Source organism: Suillus paluster (assembly GCF_016628075.1).
Source record: "Suillus paluster strain FC165 chromosome Unknown EDB91scaffold_6, whole genome shotgun sequence".
NCBI classification, from domain to species: Eukaryota; Fungi; Basidiomycota; class Agaricomycetes; order Boletales; family Suillaceae; genus Suillus; species Suillus paluster.
The window spans coordinates 750,593-773,030 of NW_024537566.1; the positions used below are offsets into that span (position 1 = coordinate 750,593).

The 22,438-nt window shown below is 48.0% G+C and overlaps 8 protein-coding genes across 8 annotated transcripts; 3 read left to right on the forward strand and 5 right to left on the reverse strand.

Moving 5' to 3' along the window:
- Window positions 1-2,050: 2,050 nt before the first annotated feature.
- On the reverse strand, window positions 2,051-2,544 carry EDB91DRAFT_1046188 (uncharacterized protein; the record flags this gene model as incomplete). The annotated part of the gene is made up of 2 exons (XM_041313247.1): window positions 2,051-2,296; window positions 2,347-2,544. Coding segments are annotated over 2 exons (444 nt in total), but the record flags the coding sequence as incomplete, so codon positions are not given.
- A 1,334-nt stretch (window positions 2,545-3,878) lies between these two features.
- EDB91DRAFT_1244106 (uncharacterized protein) lies at window positions 3,879-4,502 on the reverse strand (the record flags this gene model as incomplete). The annotated part of the gene is made up of 2 exons (XM_041322378.1): window positions 3,879-4,003; window positions 4,061-4,502. The coding sequence occupies 2 exons, from the start codon at window positions 4,500-4,502 to the stop codon at window positions 3,879-3,881; spliced, it is 567 nt and encodes a 188-aa protein (XP_041181834.1).
- A 555-nt stretch (window positions 4,503-5,057) lies between these two features.
- EDB91DRAFT_693651 (uncharacterized protein) lies at window positions 5,058-6,120 on the reverse strand. The gene is made up of 3 exons (XM_041328121.1): window positions 6,027-6,120; window positions 5,726-5,962; window positions 5,058-5,656 (listed from the first exon to the last, which is right to left on the reverse strand). Exons 2-3 carry the CDS (start codon window positions 5,939-5,941, stop codon window positions 5,396-5,398), a joined length of 477 nt encoding a protein of 158 aa, XP_041181835.1. The 5' UTR covers window positions 5,942-5,962; window positions 6,027-6,120; the 3' UTR covers window positions 5,058-5,395.
- A 217-nt stretch (window positions 6,121-6,337) lies between these two features.
- Window positions 6,338-7,855, forward strand: EDB91DRAFT_1244108 (uncharacterized protein; the record flags this gene model as incomplete). The annotated part of the gene is made up of 2 exons (XM_041322379.1): window positions 6,338-7,576; window positions 7,628-7,855. 2 exons carry the CDS (start codon window positions 6,338-6,340, stop codon window positions 7,853-7,855), a joined length of 1,467 nt encoding a protein of 488 aa, XP_041181836.1.
- Window positions 7,803-10,010, reverse strand: EDB91DRAFT_1304067 (Misato segment II tubulin-like domain-containing protein; the record flags this gene model as incomplete). Its single annotated transcript, XM_041325018.1, has 11 exons — window positions 7,803-8,264; window positions 8,315-8,430; window positions 8,501-8,654; window positions 8,713-8,780; window positions 8,829-8,969; window positions 9,019-9,165; window positions 9,221-9,280; window positions 9,329-9,569; window positions 9,619-9,688; window positions 9,742-9,787; window positions 9,858-10,010. 11 exons carry the CDS (start codon window positions 10,008-10,010, stop codon window positions 7,979-7,981), a joined length of 1,482 nt encoding a protein of 493 aa, XP_041181837.1. The 3' UTR covers window positions 7,803-7,978.
- A 185-nt stretch (window positions 10,011-10,195) lies between these two features.
- Window positions 10,196-11,530, forward strand: EDB91DRAFT_1235048 (uncharacterized protein; the record flags this gene model as incomplete). Its single annotated transcript, XM_041321276.1, has 7 exons — window positions 10,196-10,282; window positions 10,365-10,500; window positions 10,551-10,780; window positions 10,836-10,959; window positions 11,015-11,200; window positions 11,254-11,357; window positions 11,432-11,530. The coding sequence occupies 7 exons, from the start codon at window positions 10,196-10,198 to the stop codon at window positions 11,528-11,530; spliced, it is 966 nt and encodes a 321-aa protein (XP_041181838.1).
- Window positions 11,531-13,281: 1,751 nt separating this feature from the next.
- On the reverse strand, window positions 13,282-14,083 carry EDB91DRAFT_1235049 (Dihydroneopterin aldolase-domain-containing protein; the record flags this gene model as incomplete). Its single annotated transcript, XM_041321277.1, has 2 exons — window positions 13,282-13,470; window positions 13,526-14,083. The coding sequence occupies 2 exons, from the start codon at window positions 14,081-14,083 to the stop codon at window positions 13,282-13,284; spliced, it is 747 nt and encodes a 248-aa protein (XP_041181839.1).
- A 3,361-nt stretch (window positions 14,084-17,444) lies between these two features.
- EDB91DRAFT_1196585 (GPR1/FUN34/yaaH family-domain-containing protein) lies at window positions 17,445-18,766 on the forward strand (the record flags this gene model as incomplete). The annotated part of the gene is made up of 7 exons (XM_041320596.1): window positions 17,445-17,582; window positions 17,638-17,747; window positions 17,794-17,844; window positions 17,897-17,983; window positions 18,035-18,130; window positions 18,182-18,273; window positions 18,325-18,766. 7 exons carry the CDS (start codon window positions 17,445-17,447, stop codon window positions 18,474-18,476), a joined length of 726 nt encoding a protein of 241 aa, XP_041181840.1. The 3' UTR covers window positions 18,477-18,766.
- Between the last annotated feature and the right edge of the window lie 3,672 nt (window positions 18,767-22,438).

Here is a 22,438-nt window from a genome sequence, read left to right on the forward strand (position 1 = left end):
ATACTACTTGAGGATGTACATAACTCGAGTTAAATGTATAATATGTACTGCGATACTACCCTGCCGTCTACAATCTACTACGTACCAATTCTTTTAAACCACTCACTGCATATTGAATCTCGGCCGCCTGTCCTTTCAACCTAGTACCTGTGCTACCCAACCTCTTGTCGAGCCATTTGAGCTCACCCCTCGAGGCATCATCTGGCATGTGTATCTTCGTCGCCTCAACAAGAGCTCCAAAAATATCGATACCATCATCAAGAACATTGTAATCGCCGATTACATGCCATGCCATCCTCGTTAGGTCCCACCACTGCTTGCTTGTGATGGTACTAAGCTGAGGAGCGGCTGATTCTGGGTTAGCGGCTTGAAGGCGGAGGAATATTCCAGCGAGGTAAAAGAGGTAATAAGGAGGTTCATCACGAAATTCGGGAATGATTCTGATACATCTCTCGATATGGCCATCGGAGGCTAAGCGAGGGAGCCAGTCTGGACTGCTTGTCAGAACGAAGATGAGACGGAGATAGTAGGTGTCATAGTTGGTGTTGTGTTTGTCCGGAGGGACTACAGTGAGGAGGGCTGGGGAAAGCTTGGAGAGCACTATGTCTCGTAATGACGCATCCACTCTGACATCGGTGATCATAGCCAGATCATGTCTAGCATTGAAGGCTCTGCGTAAGGCAATACGTCTAGATTCCGAGTTATTGCCTCTATCTGAACCCATGTGGCTAATGAGGGCACGACAGTAAGGAACATACTTCTCCGGATCGTTGAGTGATGGTTTTGGCAACGCAAGGAGCACCAGACAATGGACATCAGATAGCGGGAAGCATGCTAGATCACGATCTTTTAATTTTGCCGACCTAGTGACGTCGAGCAGCTGAACGGCATTGGTGAACGGGACGTCGTTTCCGTTGTTTCCATTCTGGATGGGGGGACAGATGGCCATCAGGAAAGCGTCCAGGAAATGTGGATGGCATGGCAAGTGGTTCTTTATGTTGTAGTGGAGAATTTGGAATGCAGTATGGAGTGCTGTATGGCGCAATTCATGCGATTGATGGCTGCTCTTCAGAAACTGAGTAATGAAGGTTTGATCAAGGACCGATGATGTTTTCAAGACACCACTGAGCAAGAGGAGAGCAGCTCCTACTGCCTCAAAATCTTCGGCGCGGAGGAACTGCGTTGCACAGGCCATAAGCCACTCAACCTCCTCCAGCTCGCGTTCCACCCCGAATTTCCCATCCCAAACCGATCCTTTATCATCCGGACTAGTAAATTCGTCCATGCCAGCAGGCACGACCATAAGCAGAGCAGAGCGTATATCTGCTACATACGACCGGGACGCTTGGTTGTACAAACGTTGACACTCTTCCAGCATCGAAGGAAGACGCAGTTTGTGCCACAATGTCCAGAAATTCTTTCCCTGTATACTTTCACGAAGCATACACCTCGTACGTGAATCATCCCAGGAGAACTTGATCAATGATTCCCCATATGCTCGTGCATCCTCTTGGACTATCGGAATTCCTCGGATATCGAAACAGGCCATGAACATGTCTCGCACTCTTGTGCATAAGGACACTGTAAGGTCCTTTTGGTTCCCCAAAATGCTGGGCATCTGTTGCACCAACTCGAGAGCCGCCCGGATGGCATCAGGTTTAGTCGAAATCCTCACCATCCACTCCATTGCGGATGCAATGGAATCTTCTTTAACCTGACGATCAGGGAAGAAATCGTGGAAGGCTATGGAGAGGCGCGTCTGGAATGGACAATTGCGATTTACCATAGACGCCAAGGCGGTGAAGACATAACAAACGAAGCCGAAGGTAATTATTAAGATGATGAGGATGGAGATAGTTTGCTGCTGCGTCCACATCCAAGCTGCAAGGGAGAGACCGAATAGAAATAAGGAGAGCTTGAGAAGGTCTGCGAGTGACTGCAGCAAACCTTCAAAACACCATTTTTCTACCCCTTGAAACTTGCTGTGCCTCTGGTTGCATCGCTGTTCAAGTGAACCGCTACCAAAACGGCCTGTCTTGTAGTAATTCAACCACTGTTTTCCCATGACAGCACCAAAGGTAGAAAGAAGACTGAGCGCGAGGCTCATATATGAAAGCGCCTGCATCCAGAATATGGAAGGGTAGTTGGTGGAGGGTGAAAGGATCGTTGGCTGGGCTGCGGAGGCACCATACACTGTGATCTGGATAAGCTGGACCAGAAGAGTGTTGGTGGTATCAACAGGATTCGGCTGCATCGCAATGATGAACGCAGTGGTAACGGCGGAGAACAGACCAGCCTGGTTATTCATGTTGGTTGGGTAACGAAAGAAATGAGATATTCACATACGAAGAGCAGCAGTATATCCATATAGCCATTACACCTCTCCAACATGTTGTCGTCATATTCACCAGATACTTTGTTGTATGCAGCCCAAAAATTAGAACGCACGTCCTGTTCTTTCTCCTCGGCAATTGTCGAGGTCTTGAGGAAGTCGACAATCTCCCGGAGAAATTCGAACAAATCTGTGTTGAACTTCCTATCCATGTTGAACTTCAACTTGAATTCAAGGCGTGATAAGGCGGCGGTGACCGTAAAGCGAACAACGAACGGTCTGCAACTTCAGGACGAGCGCGCAAAACAGCGCTGGGGTGGCCCATGCGTTGCCAAGGAGTGTTATTGATTCCATAAAGGCTTCAGATTGATCGGAGAACTTTGAAGAAGTACTGGATTATTGATATCTGACAGAGACGGTCAGGTTCATCAACTTCAAGATCTCGGTCCGAGCGCTTGGCGCATCAGTGAACTGATGAGCCGCAGATAAAGGAGTGTAGCATTCCGAAGTAGATCGGCTCCCAACAGGGTGGGAAACACAAGTCCCTGAACACATCAGTGACAAAGACCTCAACCACCGCTCGGTAAGCATATTTCCTCGTCATTCTCAAGTCCAAGTTCACCGCCCTCGCGCATACCCATTCTGCGCTGTTCTGCCACGTTCGTATCACTCCCTTAAATGTCCAGCGCCGAGCTACCCGACCAATACTCGATCCGCCAACAGAAACTACCGCTGCTGCCCCAAACCCCTCCGCGCGCTTTCGCTTTCTACAGCCTACGGACATCAGTACCAACGGACAGACCTCGACTAGAGTCACCGCACCGACGCTTATGATTGAGCGCATTCCTTTGGGCAGCGCTTCCCCATACACCAATCTAAGTACCTTCAAATGAGTACACTCTAATGCTGAATGTTTCAAATACACATGAACCCAACACTATCTCTATCTTAATGTTATCTACAATTTTGCTTGTAGGGTGCGCAGTCTGCGTATTCAGGGGTTGCTAAAACAACAGTGAGCGAAAGTCGTCAAAGAAGATTAACAGAATATGTTTGTAACCGGTTCAAACATTTGATCGAGTTGAGAAAACTCACTCTTCCATCACCCAACCGTTTAGCTTGCCAATGATCACGCCATGAATATTAACATTAGGTGCCGGGTTTGTGACCTTTATACAGAACAAACGATGATTGCTGATGAATCGTACAAATTTCATCAGTCCGCCTTGGATTCAAATATTCGGAACAGATTTAAACCTACCGCAGAGGTACTACTGTACGAGCAGATTTAGCTGGTCATACGTACATCCCATGTCTTCAGTAGATTCCGCTCTCTGGGCCTCGATCACCAAATACAACTTTACTTGCGATGGCAAGCTGTGCTGAGAAAGACCGAAGAGGATCCACCCTTTCCCTTTGCGCCCCACATGAAAGCGTAACTACGCGACATGCAGGGATTGGTGTCATGATATCAGTACAAACACTTGATATATATATACCACATACGTCCGGCAACAAATTCGACACCTGCATCTTGCGCAATGCATCAGCGTTTCTGGAACATCCTGATGCGGATACAAGCAACAAACTTGTTCGGTTCATTCCCTTCATACACCTGAACCTCATCTGGCGGACAACCCAAAGAGCGTCTCAAAGGTTCGTCCTTGAGTGCTTAGGACATGATGAATTAATGAATGCGCTCTCAGATAGGTATCACCGTGAACTTACACTGAAAATTTCCCAAATTCAGATGCGCAAACAGCGCCTGGTCATTAGTTGCCATGCACGCGAGACGCAAGTCGGAAGCGCAAACAGAAGAAAATCGGGGAATGAATGCAATGAACGCTGAAAAAGCTTCTCGCCGGTCATTCACGATCGCCCAATACAGTGCTGTATGACCCTCAATATTGGGTGTTTGCAGGAGGTAGGAGAACACTGCGGCTGGGAGATCAGCAGCACAGGCGCTGACAGCAGGGGCGACAGATGAGGGGGTGAAATCGGGAGAGGAGACAATATCACGGATGCGAGATAGAACGGCTTTTTGTTTCTGCCTTGTTTGCAGCAAGGAACATATAGATGGTGGGCATTGGACTGGATCTGCTGACGTAGAAATGGTGTTGTATGAGGGAGGTATTGTAACGAACTTGCTATCGTCGGAGAGCTGGTACATTATAGAGGGGCAAGTGAGGCAAAGGAGTTAGAACTTCGAAGCATATAAAAAGAAAATAGGGGCCTGTCGATCATGGCACAGCATTTTAACACCAACTTGCTCACATTATTATGCTCTGGTGTGTCTCCAGGACTGAGTGGTTGGTGTTGTATGACGAGCGCTTGATGCGCTGGGAGGGTTGACCGCAGGGGTTTGCTACGCAGAGACACTTGGCCGATCCGGCAGATAGTACGCGTTAGCGGACGAGCCTCATGTCAGGCTGCAGAATCGCATATTGAACGACAGTTGGTTTCATCATCTGTAATTCTCGTCAAGATGAGGTTGGTGGTACTCTACACGTCAATTAACTCGATATCCATTTCATCCTCCTATTAAGATAGATCGTTAACTTCATTAACTCAACGGCAGGAAATAAACTCACATCCTCAGCTGTCTCTCGGGTGAATATCAACACCCTCTCCTCGTCCACCATGATATCATGAACGGATGCATCAAAGATGCGTTCCGTTGCCAATTCCACACATACAGCAACACCTGTACGGTGTCACTCGGTCTTTAGACTAACACAGCACAATATAAAGCAAGGTGATCTCCAAGGACAGCGACTGAAAGGTTTGATTCCAAAGTTTTGAAGCCCCAGAAGGCTCTTCCAGCGATTATGCAGGATTTCCTCGCCCGTGGATATCGTGTAAAAGCGTATTTCGTATTGCCTGCCGTGGGGGAATAGGCGCTTAAGCTCGTAAACAGATATCATCAGGTCCTGTGCCCCGTCCATGTAACTAGTACGGAGGGATACACCAGGAACTAGATGCGGACGATCCTCCCATGCGCAAGAAGGGGCGCTCACCATTTCAGGTGTGCACGTCTTGAGACTAATAACTTTGGATATAACTTCATCGTCTATGAAAAAGACTGAGTTGTTGGTGGGTGAGGGACTTGAAGTCGAAAGGGTCCAAGAAACGAAGCGTTTTCGTCACATTGAGCTCGAAGGAAGCCCACACATTTGCCTTGTCTCTGAGGGCGCGCAAGCACTCCGCTGTGGAGACAGTAGGCGGCCACGGATGGGTGACCGGGATCAATCTTTGGGCTCCAAGTTCGATGATGTATTGCAGCTCAGCTGAGCTTTTGACTGTGTTGTACATCGTCCGGCAAGTCTGTAGATCAAGTACATTAGTTGGTACATAGCTAATAAGTATGATGAGGGACAGTGAACGATGACTGACCAGCGCGCAGCATATAATTTCATTATATGAAAGGAAACTAAGGATATGGCAGCGCAATTCCTCTGCGATATCATAAAGGGGATCCCTTTCAACAAGAGAGAGCATTGCCAGTCCACAGGAAATGGGAGGCCTGACATTATCGAGGAATGAGTAGATATTGAGAGAAAATATGACCGAGGAATCACTTAACCTGAACGAAAAAATAGAAACGAACATCACGAGCAGGCGTGTTGATAACTGATAAGTTCGATTACGTTCAGACCAATGCAAACATTTGAAAGCTGACAGGGCTCGGACTCACTCAGATCGTAGGCTGGGCCCTTCTCGACGGCTCGGCGATAGGTACTAGTACTCAAGCTTCAGCTTCATATGAAGGTCGACTTTATCCTGCGGGGTATTATGGATTTGCTTCCGAGTTCCGACAGCACTGCCACAGTGTGTTCCAGGTCTCGAGGTATTACTCAGTTTAGATCTATCACAGCACGATCATGTATGTATCCAGTTACTACTGAACCGGTACCAATCACCTTGCCTTGAACTTCTAAGTAAGTAATCGCCTGCAGTCATAATCTATCAAATCATGGTCTTGATATAGCATACGATCTCGAAGTTATGGGTCAGTCAATCAACAGACCATCCCGACCCCCCAGTATACTTTCCCAAGTCGGCCTGGCGCCAGAACTTTGGCTGGCAATCTTCGAGCATCTTCCTTTCCGAGCGCTTCACGATGTTTCACTCACTTGCCAATCCTTTCGTTATCTCGCACAGCCTCTCTTATTTCACTCGCTGACATTCTGTCCCTACTCTCTGGACACAAACAACCAGCGCTTTATTCCCCGACTCGAAACTGTAGAGCGTGCAAAACAACGCATAGAGTTTTGTTCCTCAGCACGCGTCGCTCACGCTGTTCGGGAATGCAAATTTTACCCTCGATATATTGTTGGTGCCGTGCTCAACGCAGACATTGCATATAATGTACTTCTGGATATACTACTCGACACCCTTCCGCTTTTCATAAATCTCCAATCACTATCGTTCATGTTCGTGGACCTCAGCCAGTCACAAGTATTGAAACTGTGCACGCTACGAAGCATTGGGAATCTTTTCTTGGGAAACTGTACCGTGGAACATGTCCAGTCGTTTCCATCTCCCAAACTGCAGGTCTCTGACTTGACCATCATCTGCGATGACAATCCTAGAGTGTTTGATGACGGTCAGAACGGTCATGGACTATCTGTTTTCTCACCCGACCACCTTCGTTCCGTCTCCATAATCAATGCAGTCGTAGCCTCACTATTCATAGACAGTTTCCTGGGAAACGCATCACAAAGTCTACTGCGGCTCCGATGTCTCACATTACCTTGCGAGTTAGAGGTCGTGCGCGCTTTCCGTCCCTTGCTACATCTTATACCAGAGCTAGCCGAGCTCAAGTTTGCTCGCCCCTCCAAGATCCAGCACGACCTTCCCAAAGATGAAACATTCTCCCTACCTACATACTCTCATCCACTGAAACCCCTCTCGAAATACCAAGGTCCTCGTCAACTTTTACCTCACTTTGTTCGCCCCGGTGCGCTGGAACATCTCACCTTGTGGAGCACACGCCCCATATCCACTGATGGTTCTATGAATCCCATAGAACTGCATGGGGCACTCGTGGGAGGCGATCAATTCGTGAGCATGTGCGATCAGGAGGTCCTGAAGACTGTACAGACGCTGGAGTTGAGCGTGACGCACGTCAATGCTCTCGTGCTTAATGCTGTCTGTATTCGCTTCCCAATACTGCAATCGTTATACGTGCATGTGGGAAGGGGCTTCTTTGGTGACGCTTCCACGCAAGCGTGGAACCCTGAGGTCCATCCCAAATCGTTCATTCTCTTTCGCAGTCTGACCTATGTGTTCTAGATGATAATGGACGCCCTTTTGACCCTCCGACTTCCTTCGACCATTCAGCGCTTGCAACTCTCCTCGCATGCGGCTGTACCTCGCGGCGGACTATCGACAGGAGACCGCCTTACACGGTACAAACGTGATCTCAGGATAAAATATCCTAATCTATCTTTCATTTCTCTGGACGAAACGGACATCAACCTGACGTGGGATGACAATAGATATAGATTGCCCGATTGCTGAGATACGTATACGAGGATTTGTTCACTGCATACCCTTCACATCCGTACGGTTCTATATCTACGTACTCTTATACCACTTGTTCTTATTAGGCTGTCATGGACTCGCTGAATACCATGATGTGTTTCAGGTATCTCCTTCGTCCATCCTATCATTCCCATAGCCATCGACAATCTCCCACAACGCACTAGCAAGCTCTTTCACATCATCGCTCTCCAGGCCCATACTCATAAGCACCCCATCACTCCTCCGCGTCCTTGCAGTCTGTTCCACAAACCTAGCATACCCCGTGAGCGGGATTGATGTAGAAGGTGCTGTGACGAGAGATGAAATCATCCTTATCGATGTTGGCTTAGTGTGGCGAAATATAGATGGAAAAGATGTCGGCACGGGATAAGCAGGTGCATGGATGCTGAGGGCAAGAAGTGAGCACACCATGTATTTGAGGAAGTTGTTACATACCTGGAGATCAGAGGTTCCTGTAGCGATGACAAGTTGCACCATGCATCAAATGCTGTCAGGTCTTGGCCCAGCAAACCTCGAGTTACGTTTCGTCTCGCAAAGACTGTATGCTCATCCTAGAATCGTTTCTTGCTTAATCATCATGGTTCGTGCGATCAAGACGCCGAGAATCCTCACCCTATTTACGCCAGTCGAGAAGTTGCAGTGCAGATTGGTGAATGTAGTTTCTGTCGCAGGAATAGGTAGGGAAACTATGCCTCCCAGTTGTCCGAACCGAGAACATTTCCGCCAGTTCAAATGGTCAGCGATCACTGTGATGTCTTCCCGACTGCCTTTTAGCCTGTGACGAAGAGTTAGATGACGGTTTACTCGTCGCACGCTACAAGGGGAATGCATACCTCAGGGGCAGCGTAGCAGTCTCTACCAGCGACGAGATCACCGCAGACGTATGATACAGGCTGTTTCTCTACCACGCCCAGTCAGGAAACCGTATAGAGTTCTGCGACAGACGCACGTCATAGGTAAGTTCCTGCGATAAGGTACTTTCCAAGGTAGACCATCGAGATGGATTTAATACGGGGAAAGTGATATCCGAGAGCTGATGGAGGCTTTGCAAGCACAATGCATCGTTGATGATTCTTTTCGTGTCGAGAGACTATTTTCAAATGTTCATGCGTTGTATCCATGAAAACGTGCTCACTCACATTGTCAATGCCAGCGTGATTCGGATCTGCGTTCGAAAGGAAGCTAAAGTTGAGCGTAGAAGCCTTGAGAAACTCGTCACGGAAGGAAGTCAAAAAAGCATGCGAAAACCCTCCAAAGGTGGCTGTATCATGCATCATTTGCAATCCCTGCAGTGGTGGACGATTCAACAGATGGTCAGTAGGAACAGGATTCAGAGCGTACCTGGAAGTTATCGCAGTTCTCGACGAGCAGACGAAAGGCCCCTTCCATGAGCTCTGTATCCTGGAGAAGTATTATAGATGCCATAAGACGAGGTAAAAACGCGAGTACCTCGTTGTATCGCCGAAAGAGCTCTTGACCAACACTCCACCCAGCCTCGGTACTTTCCATTGCGTCAGGGATGGCTTGTATAGATTTCCGATCAAGGAAAACGCGGCTATAATCCGACCAATATCTGACATTTGGGTCTGGGCGTGCCAGATCGCCTTCTTCTTCCGTATCACCTTCAAGACGAGCGTGATATTCGCTTTGAGGAATTGGATCCTGCGTTTCGCGAACTACCCCTCCTCGCCTGCAGAGTATCAGTTCGTAAGCGGAACAAATTTCACATCCACGCTCACCAGGTCGTATTAAGTGAAGCATCAGTAGCTGTATCAGTTTTGTTCGTGTTTGCAAGTGTCCCGAAATTTGCTGCTCAGATGCAGCTCAGACAAGAAGATGTCAATGCATCGACGAAGGCATACACTTCTGGTCGAACGCCAGCAGACGTGGACAAAGCGTTGGCTGGTTCTAGAAGGCACGATGACAGCGTACATCAACTTGGCAATCTCACTTGGCAAGTTGGAAATAGGACACACACCTGAGGACTGCGTCCCTCTTCAAATGAAAGGTCGTGGTTTACGATGGGTTCATCGTCATCGTTATAGGTAAAATAGCTCTCCTGTGCGTTCCAGAAGTGCGTTCCGGTGTAGTTTGCGAACGAGCCTGCTTGGATGTAGATGATCTCTCTCATAGCGCGAAGGAGGTAAAATTTGAAATTTGGTTTGATCAACTCGTCATTAGCTATTGACAATGAATTAGACTACATAAGCTCAGTTGGTTATAACTAGCTGGCACTTACCACTACACAAGTATGTAGCTGGTACGTGGCACCAGCCTTATAAACGCCCGAAGCTACTATCAGCTTGCTATTCATACATGTTCGACTACTTCTCCTTGGCTTCCACAGCTGTACTACTTCTCACTCTTATTTACTCGTCGACCTTCATGTTCTCAGTCGAAAAAGTGGACTCCCAAGGGACTGGCGAGAACACAAGAAGTTCCTCGATGATTTCATGGCTGACATGCATGGCTTTGGTTCTCCCAGCATATTTATATCACAGGCGGAAGCCAGGGTCTCGGATTTGCACTCGCAAAGCTCGTTGCACGGAAGGGTGCTCATGTTTCTATAGTCGCGAGGACGCAAAGCAAGCTAGACGACGCACTAAAAGAGCTAGAGGTCCGTGTACACGATCAGATCCTTATTCATTCTGAATTACTATGCACAGGCCAGTTCGCCAAAGCCCAGACCAGGTATTTAAAGCGTTTTCCTTCTCCCTCGACACAGCAGAGGAGTCTGCTGCTGCCCTTCGAGCTGCCAGTGACGCCCATGGTGGACATGTCCCAGACGCCGTCTTTGCGTGCGCTGGCGCTTCAAAACCGATGTACCTTCTTGATATGCAAGCAGAGGACCTGACGCGCGGAATGACGAATGGCTACTGGGTACAGGCATGGACTGCATTCGTCAGTCGATTCTCTTATCCTATAAAGTCACGGACAAGAACATCACAGCGCACAGGCTGCTGCTAAACAAATGGTCCGCGAGAATAAGAAGGGGAAGATCATCCTGGTGTCATCGATACTTGGGTATATGTCTTTTGTTGGATATTCTTCTTATTCCCCTGCAAAACATGCTCTGCGTGGTAGTGACTGTCCACTCCAGGGTATTTTAATGATACTGATGATACTGCTTGGTAGGACTTGCCGACTCTTTGCACTCAGAACTGATGCTCTATGGCATCGATACTCACATCTTCTTTCCTCCCACAATGTATACCCCTGGCTTTGACGAAGAAAACAAGACGAAGCCAGCTATCACGAGAACAATAGAGTCGACAGACAAAGGTCTGACAGCGGAACAGGCTGCTGTCGGACTGCTGGCAGGTATGTCGTCGATTATGAGCTAGCAACCGTAACCTCACCATCGACATGGCTAGGTATCGAGAAGGGCCATGCGCACATCACCGCTGATATCCTCACGAGCTTCTTCCGAGCTTCGACGCGAGGTGCTGCTCCTCGTAGCAACGCTGCTCTAGACTTCGTGTTAGACTTAGGTTGCCCTCGTACATCTGTATCTCCTACGTCCTCGAGCTCATTTTTAACACCTTCCTGCAGGTCGGGATACCGTTGTGGAGACGCTCGGTTGACAAGCAGGTGCTTGCGCATCGCGAGGAACACCAGGAGTACTTGCGCAAGAAAGGATTTTACAACTAACTCAATCTCAATCGTGCCAGGCTCACTAGTACCGCATATACCCTAATACCCATCGTGCAATCAGGCACGCTTCGAGTGCATGACCGATGGCAGTTATTACAATGCTCGTAAGTAGGCTGTATCTAAATACCCTTTTTGTTCGTCCGCCTTGGTCGTACCCCTATCACCTTATGAAGTCTTCTGGTTTTCACCTAGTACGACTTTCGAATTATGCAACCTTCAAAGTTTCATGTATCAGTAGTCGGATTGTAGCCTTCGATGCGAAGTTGCAAACCAAAGTGTTTTTCATGTCGAAGAACTCCAGTCCCGCAGCCTTATGTACGTTCAGTCGGTTTCCTCAGAACTAGTACCCTTTAACGCACCTGCTCAGATCGAGGTGTCAAGGTCAATTGTATGCCACGATGTTATGGTTAACGATGTACTTTGTCAAAGTGACCGCGCCGCGACGTCCGAAAACAAATCGGATGAGGTCATCACGGGCAACTTGGAACCTTCCGCTCATCCGATCCCGATCGAAGGCTTGCCATAGTATCACCTGCTGCGGTCATAAGTACATCGTGGATGTTTTTGTCCTTCTACTCAAGCTAGGGAACTCGGTCATCACCAATCTCGATACCAGCTCATTCAATCCTCGATAATGAACGCGACTCGCATTGGCTGTGGCCCAATGTCCTCTCATTCTAGAAGGGATACTCTTTGTGATATCGCAGAGGAGTTGCGCTGCCGTATCGTTAGTTTCCTTCCTTATAATGACATTATATGCTGCGCGTTGGCGAGTCATGCATGCAGCGTTCCTGTCCCTCTCCTATGTGACCAGATACGTTCGAGTACCAAATAGACCTTCGGACTATCTCCACGGGCGAGGGATATCCTTCGGCCCATAGAGCTCGTCTAGTCACTGGTAGAGCCACTGTCCAGAACTCAAAATCAACAGTCACTGTCCTTGGAGATCGTCTTGCTTTCTATGCTCCGATGCTTGGCACAAAGGGGTACACGCTGGTCACTGCATGTATGAAATTGACAGCAGGGCGCTCTAGCTGATGTACATAGGTGTCTCATTCCGTCTATATCCAAAGGTCTTATTTGAGCACTGAAAAGGACATGTGTGGTCGGCAGAGATTGCTAGACACAATGTTGTACAAACCTCTTTCGGACATGACGGAGTACATATCTTATTCGATAGTTATATTTCCCAACTGCCTAAGACTGACTGCTGGCGTTTGGGGCATTTTCAAGAAGTTCCTCCCGGCTTCCAATCATGCACTGCCGCCCATGTCCTGCATGCCGCGCTGCCGGTGGGATATCCACTTCGAACAGTCCCGCAATTGTTTATACGAGACAGATGTATATATGTGTATACAAATTTGATGAGGGTGGGAGAGGTAATGTGAATGTTTGCAATTTGCCAGCATGAGTAAGTTATCGATGTGCTACATTTCAGAAAAGCGTGGTTCGGGCTGTATTTTTGGTCGTGCATTTGGAGACCGTGGTGCCATGCTTGTATTGTGAAGCTACAGTGAGTTGCCAAGGAAACTGTGGTTCGTCAGACCCAACGCGCTTCAGTTCCATTCACAACACACTGTAACGACATACACCCTTCTATATGTAGTATCAGCAAAACGGAAGATGAATCTATAACGAGCATCCTCCTATAATATCATATATGAGGCTAGTGCAATTACAGATGTTGGCTATGACATGTATGAGTAGGTGAGCTATCTAAGCTTGATTACGCACATTTCCAACACGGCTCATCGCAGCCATCGGAATGCATCGCGGTACCGAGTGATCTCAACACCAGAAGAGTGTGCGAAAGAAAGTGCACTGGGCTTTTGAGATCGTGTTGTCACGGCTTCGATGGCATCAGATGCGATGCATGCGCTGCGGACGATCTGCAGAACGAATTTCTCGAGTGTAAGGTATGCAGTATTTTCGATCTCCTGTTCATGAGTAAGACAAAAAGCGACGGACGGAAGAAGAAAAAGGAGTACTTGCCTCTGATATCTGTTTGATGATCGCAGGGTAGTTCACTTGGTGCATACCAGATTTCTCGTAGAATGTGATGTTCGTGATCACCCTCTGCTTTGCAAGGCGTTCCGGAGGATTGACACCGATGAGCACCGGCATGACAAGGCCTTTGACAGACACCTTTGCAACCTGCTGCAAACTGTCTTGACCCCTGGGCGTAATCACCTCAACCTCAAAGTCTTCCGCAAGTAAAATCAGCTTTGAAAGGCCCACAACGACGCGCACGGCGTCTGCATTTTCCCCAGCCAGAGAAAATGCCTTCTGAGTGACTTCATGTACGAGCGCATGAACATCCGTATAAGACCCGGAGAGCTCGGAGATGGCTTTGGTGAGATGCCCATAGTGGACGGAGTCTGCGACGTTGTCGGATTGCCCAGAAACGTCAAGAAAGGAGGGCTTGAGATGGAGATGGACAGTGATGGAGACGGGCTGTTCACGCGTGCGCCCCCAGCAGTCTGCGCCGATGTTTGCTGCGAGTTTGATGGTATCGACGAGTACTACGTCGGCGGCGGTGGGTAAAGACATCACGATAGTTGCACTAAATGAACTGTTGCAACACCGTGCGGAATCTCTGTGATAACTCCGGTGCCCGTTGTCAACTGATTCCGAATCGAGAAGCTGTTTTTGATTCGCGGCATCTCCCGCACTTAGTAGGCTCATTCAATGGTTCATCAAGCGCGTATAAACCTCATTATTTTCTTTCAGGTACATCAAACGCCTTTCATCGTTGTGTCATCGGGTTTATTGACTATGTTGTGACTGGCGTTGTTCTTTGATCATGATAAGTATTCAAAGCCAATCGAGCTCGCAGCAGTCTAATGCATAATCGAGTCTGCATACCAGATGTACGACGACACTATAAGTAGGGCCTCTGCGACGATAACGATTGGCTCTGGGTTGCTCGGCTGTCTTGGTGCACGGTACAAGGATTGGGAGGTTGAGAGGAGCTCGTGCTGCTGGTTTCTTTCTTGCGTGATAGTTTTTCTGCGCAAAAAGGAGTCAGTTATATGAAAGAGCGAAGAAAAAAAAAGTACGGGCTTTCCCGCTGTTGACGGGACGTCGACTACTGGTGGCGCTTGCGACTTGATATTTGATCCATGTCGTCTGCTAGGCATGCTAAAGATAAGATTTTTAGTCCAGCTGAGAGGGAGGGATTAGGATTGGAAGGTCCACTGAGTTGTTCCGCGTGGATTGAAGCGGCGCCATAAGGAGGGTAGATGACCAAGGAGGGTAAGGCAACTGTGCGGCACAGAGAGCTAACAACACATTGGTCAAAGGCACTGTTCTATACCAATAGACCGAGACAAATACATCAACAAGATGCGGTACTTCGTTGAAAAACACTGGGGGTAGTCGACGAGCGCCCTCGATTTGCAGGGTTCGGCGTCGTGTAGCATCAGCCTAGGATGTAAATATTCAAAACCACGCAAAAAGTACATACAACATACATCGATGAATATTTTGTCGACAGCGTTCTGTGATTGACGAAGATGATTGAGTAAATATAAAAGGATCTGATGCAAGGCCGCACATGTCATGGAGCTCGAGTCTTCATGTTGGAGGGGTGGTCCGATGGGCTGGTTGTTTTCAAGGTTCCGAAAGTCGCGCTGTGTCGTCGTTCGATGCGCTGGCGAGGATGCGCTCGCTGCAAGGAGATAACGAGATGGTATTGAGTCCAAATATTCGTGACCCTTTGAGAACATTGATTTCAGTCCAGGTGGCAGTGTCGAATTTTGTAATCACGCCCCGGCGATAAGCGTGTTTGCATCCGAGGTCCCCAAACAGGCTGCTCTCCCTCGAGTGAGTAGTTCGCTTGTACATGTTAAGCATCACTGATTTTCAGCGAATACCCGCCAATATTAATGGTAATAATCGTGCTATCTGGCGAGTAGCAAACCGCGTACACGCCCCAACTTTCTCCTGTGTAAATTGGCCCAATGATTGTTTCTCCGCTCTCGACGTCCCATACTCTGAATGTCTTATCCTCGGATCCACTTATCACTCGCCCTCCGTCCGAACTCCAATATACAGAATGCACTGTTCCTGTGTCCCCGGTTCATTTTTTGATCACCTTGCTGGTGTCAATCATGCCCCACATTAATATTCTCACCGCGCCATCCTCACTCCCGCTTGCTACTTTCTTGCCGTCTGGCGACAGTGCTACACCGTCGTCTGTCGGGCAGGCGTGGGACACCATCTACGGTATTGGTGTGTCCTGGCGAGGCTTTGTCGCTGATTTCTCATGCTTCGCAGGGGTCGGTGAAGACATCATTTTGGCTCGGGGACTTCACCTTCAGCTCTTACCCCATCAAATGAATGCCATCACTTATTTAGATTTTACCCAGAATGGACGCGTGCGGAATGAACGCTGCAACGGATTCGATGCAGAGTTGAGTAAGGAGGAAGGTCGCTGTTAGTTCTCTACAGGTGCATCTTCCTTTCTTTAACCTTGTGTTTGCTTCATAGCTTGACCACGGGCTGTACAGATTAAGCGTCCAAGTATTGTTTTTTTCAATATATATTTTCTTCGTCGACATTGACATCTCAGCATCTAGTAGTCCTGCTACGTTGATAATGCAATCTCTTCAACAACAATCACATCACTCCCAATTTGATGCTATTCGCAGTGAATCATGTTTCACGACCCGACAATCATCTGTAATCGATGGTTTGTATTAACCCCCGATCCTGTTTGAATAATGCGACACTCGGAGATCATCACTTCGGACATTTCCTTGTCGCCTTGTGGTGCTGATGAACTTTCGATCCTCATTTCGTGTAATTTCGTTTTTTCCCCAGTGTTCCAAGATCTGCCGCTGATTCACTAAGGCGCGAAAGTCCCCTTCGAATTTTGTCTTGTATTGTCTAAAGTATTACACATTTCCAGCCAATGTTCCTTCATTCCACCGTTGTGATCGATACGCAAAGCTATATATATGATATATGCTACCCTGCAATATGCTTGCGAAGGCGCGCTCATTCGCAGATAGTGGAATTCGTAGGACACCAGCTTCGTTCCCGTCGAGCACAGCTCTATCTATCCCAGGTTCATGAAGGCTAGCAGGCACCAAACGAAATATCCCCCCAAGTAGTGTTGTGAGCAATCCGCGTTTGTTGGCCCTGATCCTCGGCGAAACTTCCCCGCCTGTGGTCATCATCGTGCCATCTAGTGAGTAGCAAACCACCCGTGTGTCGCAGTCGTTTACTGACTCGATTCTGTGCTGTTCGTTCTATCACTAACTATAATTCCTCCGAACCATTTCTGCATGGTTGCATATTTTGGATTACACACCGGCCGGGTCAAGTTCACACCCTAGCCCAATATCAACACAATCAGATCCAATCTCGTAGGTGGTCAGACTCGAAGCCCGCTAAAGAGCCGTTGTGAGAACCTGCGTTTCGCGCACGAACAAAACCGCCCAAACCAACAACATAAATGAATGTCGTACTGGCGGTCTGATCGTTTCCTGCGGCAGTTGAGCGCACTCTCATTCACGCAGGCATTCGTGGTGGTGCTATCATTTTCAAACCATGGCGACGTGGCAGCTAAATTCACAGCATTGTTGGCATTGAGGGAGCTTACCAGCAGGAGATTCCCCATATCCCGTGCTACTCTCGTCGAACCAGACGTTCTGTGACAACCGGGTACAACCGGACTCCAGAACGAAGCGTTTGTGCGCCTTCCCAAATGCCGGCTCGAGACTAATGTCGTACGTGCCCACACGTCACCAATCGCTCTGCCCGATTTGGCAGCGTGATTTGGCAACCACACGACATATGTGAATGGAGGTCTGTGAGTCCTAGTATAAAGTGCTGAAGATGTGCACACCTGATTTTGCCCCCATTCCTGAAGCTTAGTTCCACAAGTCAGCGTCACTTTCTAATTATGTTTTCGAACCACAGCACAGAAAAAGAGGATCTCAATAATAGTTACTCCATCCATACTTTGAGGATGAACACTCTTGAACCCCCTGCACCCCCTGCACCGCAGATGCAACCATACAAGAGCACATTCGGTAATCCCGTACGACTTCCACGGTTTACTCATAGTATGTCTACAGTATCTAATTGACTTCCAGGCACCTTTGGGCTTGATATCCTATGGTACTGGTTTCCTGTTCTCGTCAATAATGACGCTCGCCTCCAAGAGCGTCGGCTCACCCAACCTGGTCATGGTTCTCGCCACCTTGTGAGTTTATTCATAAATGGTCTTAATTTTGACCTGATAATTCCAGCTACTGCGGTATCACACTAACACTTGTGGGCATGTGGGAGATGTTCCTTGGGTATGTTTATTATCTCTGTATGGAGGGAGCTACCACTCAGCCTTTTTTATAGTAACACTTTCAGCGCAACACTATTTACTACATATGGAGGTTTTAACTTCTCATATGGTGCTATCTTCCTGCCTCAAGTCGGTATTGCGTATGTTATCGGGAGGCGTTGATATATGTCATGCCTAACATACCTTAACAGGGCTGCATACACTGTTGACGGGGTTGTCGGGCAGGGGTACTTTAACGCCATCGGCATCTACCTCGCCGTCTGGACCTTGGTTACATTCCTCTTCTTGTGAGTGTGAGGAATTATATTATGTAGATACGGCTCTAATCATTTTTACAGTCTCGGTACACTCCGAACGACTATCCCCACTATTGTAACATTGGGATTTAGCGTCTGCGCGCTCGTTTGTCTTTCTTTAAACGCTTTCACCGGTGCGTTTTCACCCTTTTAGTTTTATGTTCTGTCTGACGTGCAATACGCAGGCAACCCACATTTGGCTACTGCAGGTGGTGCCATGGGTGTCATCGCTTCCTTCGGCGCATACTACAGCGCCTTCTCCCTCTTCTGGACACAACAGACCACACTCTCATTCATTCGTCTCCCTCCTCTCGCTATAGCCCCTCTCGACGTCTAAGTGCTGGGCTAGGATTCTCGTTGGGGCACTCTTTCTCTTTCTGGGTTTGGTGCTGCATCTCCAACTACGCTCCAAGTTTTCACTACATAATACTAGGTGTTTGTAGTGCAGGCACAAACTTTGGGCTAGTCTTGGGAATTTTTCGGTCGTATTCTCGCTGCTTCCGATCATCGAACTCTTAGTGCTAAAATTAACAGGGTGATGTCTCTGTTTTGTCATGTTGAAATATTTCGAGATTTGTTAGCATATTTTAGCGAGTACTCCCGTGCTCTCTTCTAATAATATCAATGCACTCGACAAGAGTAGAAGGTTCCCCAGCCAAAGCATAGTGTCAGAAAGGTGAAAAGGTTGTTCTTCTGCCAGACTCTGACAGCCGCTGCACAACCGCTGGCATCTGCAGATCTGAGGGCAGGTTGTTATCGAGATTCCCGACCTCGTGAACTTGACAAGGTTGTCTACGTGCTCGTAACCAGGTTCAATTTTTGGCCGTGTCTTTCTGTACAGTACAGGCTATTACACATTCCACTCTAACAGGGCAATCTTTGAGAGAGTAGTAGTCGAGAGTTTTTCAGGTGCCAGAAATGAGCTCCTTGCACTGTATATTCTCAAAACGGTCTGGAGGGCATGAGGATCAGCGGTGGAGAGTGGAGTAAGATAAAACTATTTCCTATATTTGCCGTAGTGCCTGCTTCGATTCCGAGTTGATGATGATAATGATTACAGTGATACGACTATTTGTTCTACTCATCTTTAACTAGGCTGTGAAGGGTGTCTTAATGTTCCAGCAACGGACACACTACAAGACAACCAAAAATGCATGAAAGCCGCCATGTTACCTCCTAGTGCTGACCTTCTGTGCTCTGAATCGGCACGCAGCAAACCCAGAGCATAAAACGAGCTCGCCATCCAGCCTGTCTTATGGTGATGTCAGGACGTGAGATTGTTCCAGTAGCTACTGCAGTGCCAGTAACGGCGGGAAGCGTTGTGGAGGTTGTAGCAGTGGCAGGTGGTTGCTGTAATGATGACTGATTGTTCTGGGTAGCTCCGCTGAGTTGTTGCACAGTATGAGGATTGGAAGGTCGAGATGACTTCGTAGTTTTCTTCCCTCTTGCATGATAATCCCTCTGCGTCAACATGAGACAGAGATAAATAACCTAAAAGCCACAGAAACGCACAGGCTTGCCCGCTGTTAACGGGACGTCGACTATTGGTGGCCCATGCAACCGAATGTTCGACCTGCGTAACATGCCGGAGACAAAATTCTGAGCCCAGCTAACAGGGTTGATTCGGGATTGAGTGTCGTGCTCAGTTGCTCCACGTGGATTGGAGCGGCGACGCCAATGGGTGGGTTGATGTGGTGCTTCAGTGTGGTGACTGCGTGATGTCGAGAACTATCAAGATGTTGGTCAAAAGGTCTACTCGATTACATGAAGACCACGTACATCATCGAAAAACCCTGGGGGTAGTCGACGAATGCCTTCGATTTGCGGGGCTCGTCGCCGTTTATTAGCATCGGGCTAAGGTGTAGGTATGCTCAAAAGAATGAATTTGCCAAGGAATAAACATTACATACATATAACACTGGTTTGTTGACAATATTCTGCGACGAACAAAGATGAGTGAGTCACTGTAAGGGTGTTGTAAAGACCTGATGCAACATACAACCTGAAAGGACGTTGTCAGTGTTATTGAGGACGAAATTTATCCAAACTTACATTGTTTGATAGAAGGTCCTCGAAGCCAGCTTCTTTGACGATGCCAGAAATATCCCATGTGAACACGTGCTTGTCGTTGCAGCCAGTGGCGAGGAATTTTCCATCCCCAGAAAAGGCCGTAGATCTCACTGATGCTTCAAGGTGGAAGGGTGGTCCGATGGGCTTATTGCTCTCGAAGTTCCATAGTCGCAGTGTCTGGTCGTCCGATACACTTGCGAGGATGCACTCATTTGGAGACAATGAAATTGCATTAACTTTTTTATGTCCGTCCAGAACAGCAATTTCTATCCAGGTGGCGGTGTCGAACTTCCTGATCTTGTTGACTGACGCGGAGATAAGCGTCTTTCCGTCTGAGGTCCATGCTAGGCACAACGCTGCTCCCTTGAGTTCCGCGAGTAGTTTGCCTGTGTTAGCATCCCAGACATTAAGCATGTCCGTGCCAGTCGCAATCATCGTGCCATCGGGTGAGTAGCAAACTGCGAACACGATATTCCCTTGTCCTGTGTTCAAAGGTCTGAGGGTGGTCTGTCTGCTCTCGACGTCCCACACTCTTGCCATTCCATCGTATGATCCGCTCACCACTCGACCTCCGTCTGGACTCCAGCAGATAGATTGCACTATGCTTGTGTGCTCTGTCCATTTTTTGATGACCTTGCCCGTGTTGATGTCCCATAATCTCACTGTGCCATCCTGACACCCGCTTGCTACTATCTTGCCGTTCGGCGACAGTGCCATGGCAAGCACTCCACTAGTACTTCCTTCGGCATTCCAGGCTTCCCCAACTTGCGTGCCGGTTTTCAAGTCCCAGACTCGAAGTGAGCCATCATGTGAACAAGGTAATGATCCATCCTTTATCGGGCACGTTTAGGACGCCACCGACGATACTGGTAGTGCCCTTGCATCTTTTGGTGAGGCTTGATCGACTTTTCTTGTTTCGTAGGCGCTGGTGAAGACATTATGTTGGCTCAGGGACTTCACCTAACGGGTGGCACAATTTCAGTTCTTGCCCATCAAACGAATGCTATCACCTACTCAGAGGTACTTGATCTGTACACAGAACGAACGCGTTCAGGGTGAATGATAGCTAAAACGGAGTGGAATTGAGTTAGGAGGGAGATCGCTGTTCAAGTGCACTATAGGTGCGTCTTTATGCTGTATCCTTGTGTTTGTTTCACAGCTTGACCACGAGTTGTGCAGGGCTGTGCAGATCAAGCGCCCGAGTCTCGTTTGCATAATATGCAGTTTCTTCATCGACATCGACACCCAGCATCGCATCATGGCAGTCCTGCTATCAAGGAAGCCCGCTCTCTTCACCGCCCCAATATGATTCTTCGGTCTTGGTTTCTACCCCCGCACCACATTTCAGAGTCCAATAGGATAGCCAGATGCATCATCCTCTCGTCTCCGGCCATTGTCATCAACATCCTACATTAGTTTGTTGTCGTCGCCGTAGCAATAGCCATATCGATGCTCCACCAAGATAGATGATCTGGTTTACGGAGTATTTGAGATGCCCTGCAGAAAATAACTGTTGTTTCCTGCATGTGAATCTTAACTCCGTCTTATACTTTGAGAAATTGTGCTGGACACCTGCTGGACGTAATTGTCATGTTTTGCAGGAACGCGCGGCGTGGTCAACGACCATATATGTAGGCATCAGTACGGCGCAGAGTAAGTAAACCCGCAGACAGAAACTAACCCAATTAGGGGCGAACTACAGGCATATACGAGAACGTTGATTTGTGCAACTTATGCGCGGTGATGGAGTGATGCTGCACTATGTAATGATTGGAGTCCATGACATAGCGATTACTATGATGGATGCAGAGTGGCAGCTAGTACCTGTTGAACTTTTTATAATCCAGAGCCTGAACGACACTGTATCTGAGGTCTGAATCCTGGAGGACAACTACGTCACCGCAGGGTATAATTGCAATCGCAACATAATGGAGAGCAAAATGACGGTAGAGTGCGATGCTCCAGTGCTTGGAGTTCACGAGATGTCGCGATTATCATGGAAGGACGTAGGGTACATGACAAGCGTTTCCTGGAACTCCGAGCTCAAGTGATACTCTACACAGTATAGCGAGCGTTTGCAATTACATACAACGAAAAATAGAAAGCAAAAATGTCAGTACAAATGAGTAGCTTTGCACTGTCCCACAACCCTCAAAGCAGCAAGATCATACTTATTTAGTTTATGACTTCGATGTCATCTACACCTTCCATCTTAACCCACATGCCACC

Coding starts and splice junctions, on each gene's coding strand:
- EDB91DRAFT_693651 (XM_041328121.1), bottom strand. CDS start 5,941: ATGTTCGTTTCTATTTTTTCGTTCAGGTTAAGTGATTCCTCGGTCATA. Junction 5,657..5,725: donor AAATTATATGCTGCGCGCTG/GTCAGTCATCGT, acceptor CTTGATCTACAG/ACTTGCCGGACGATGTACAA.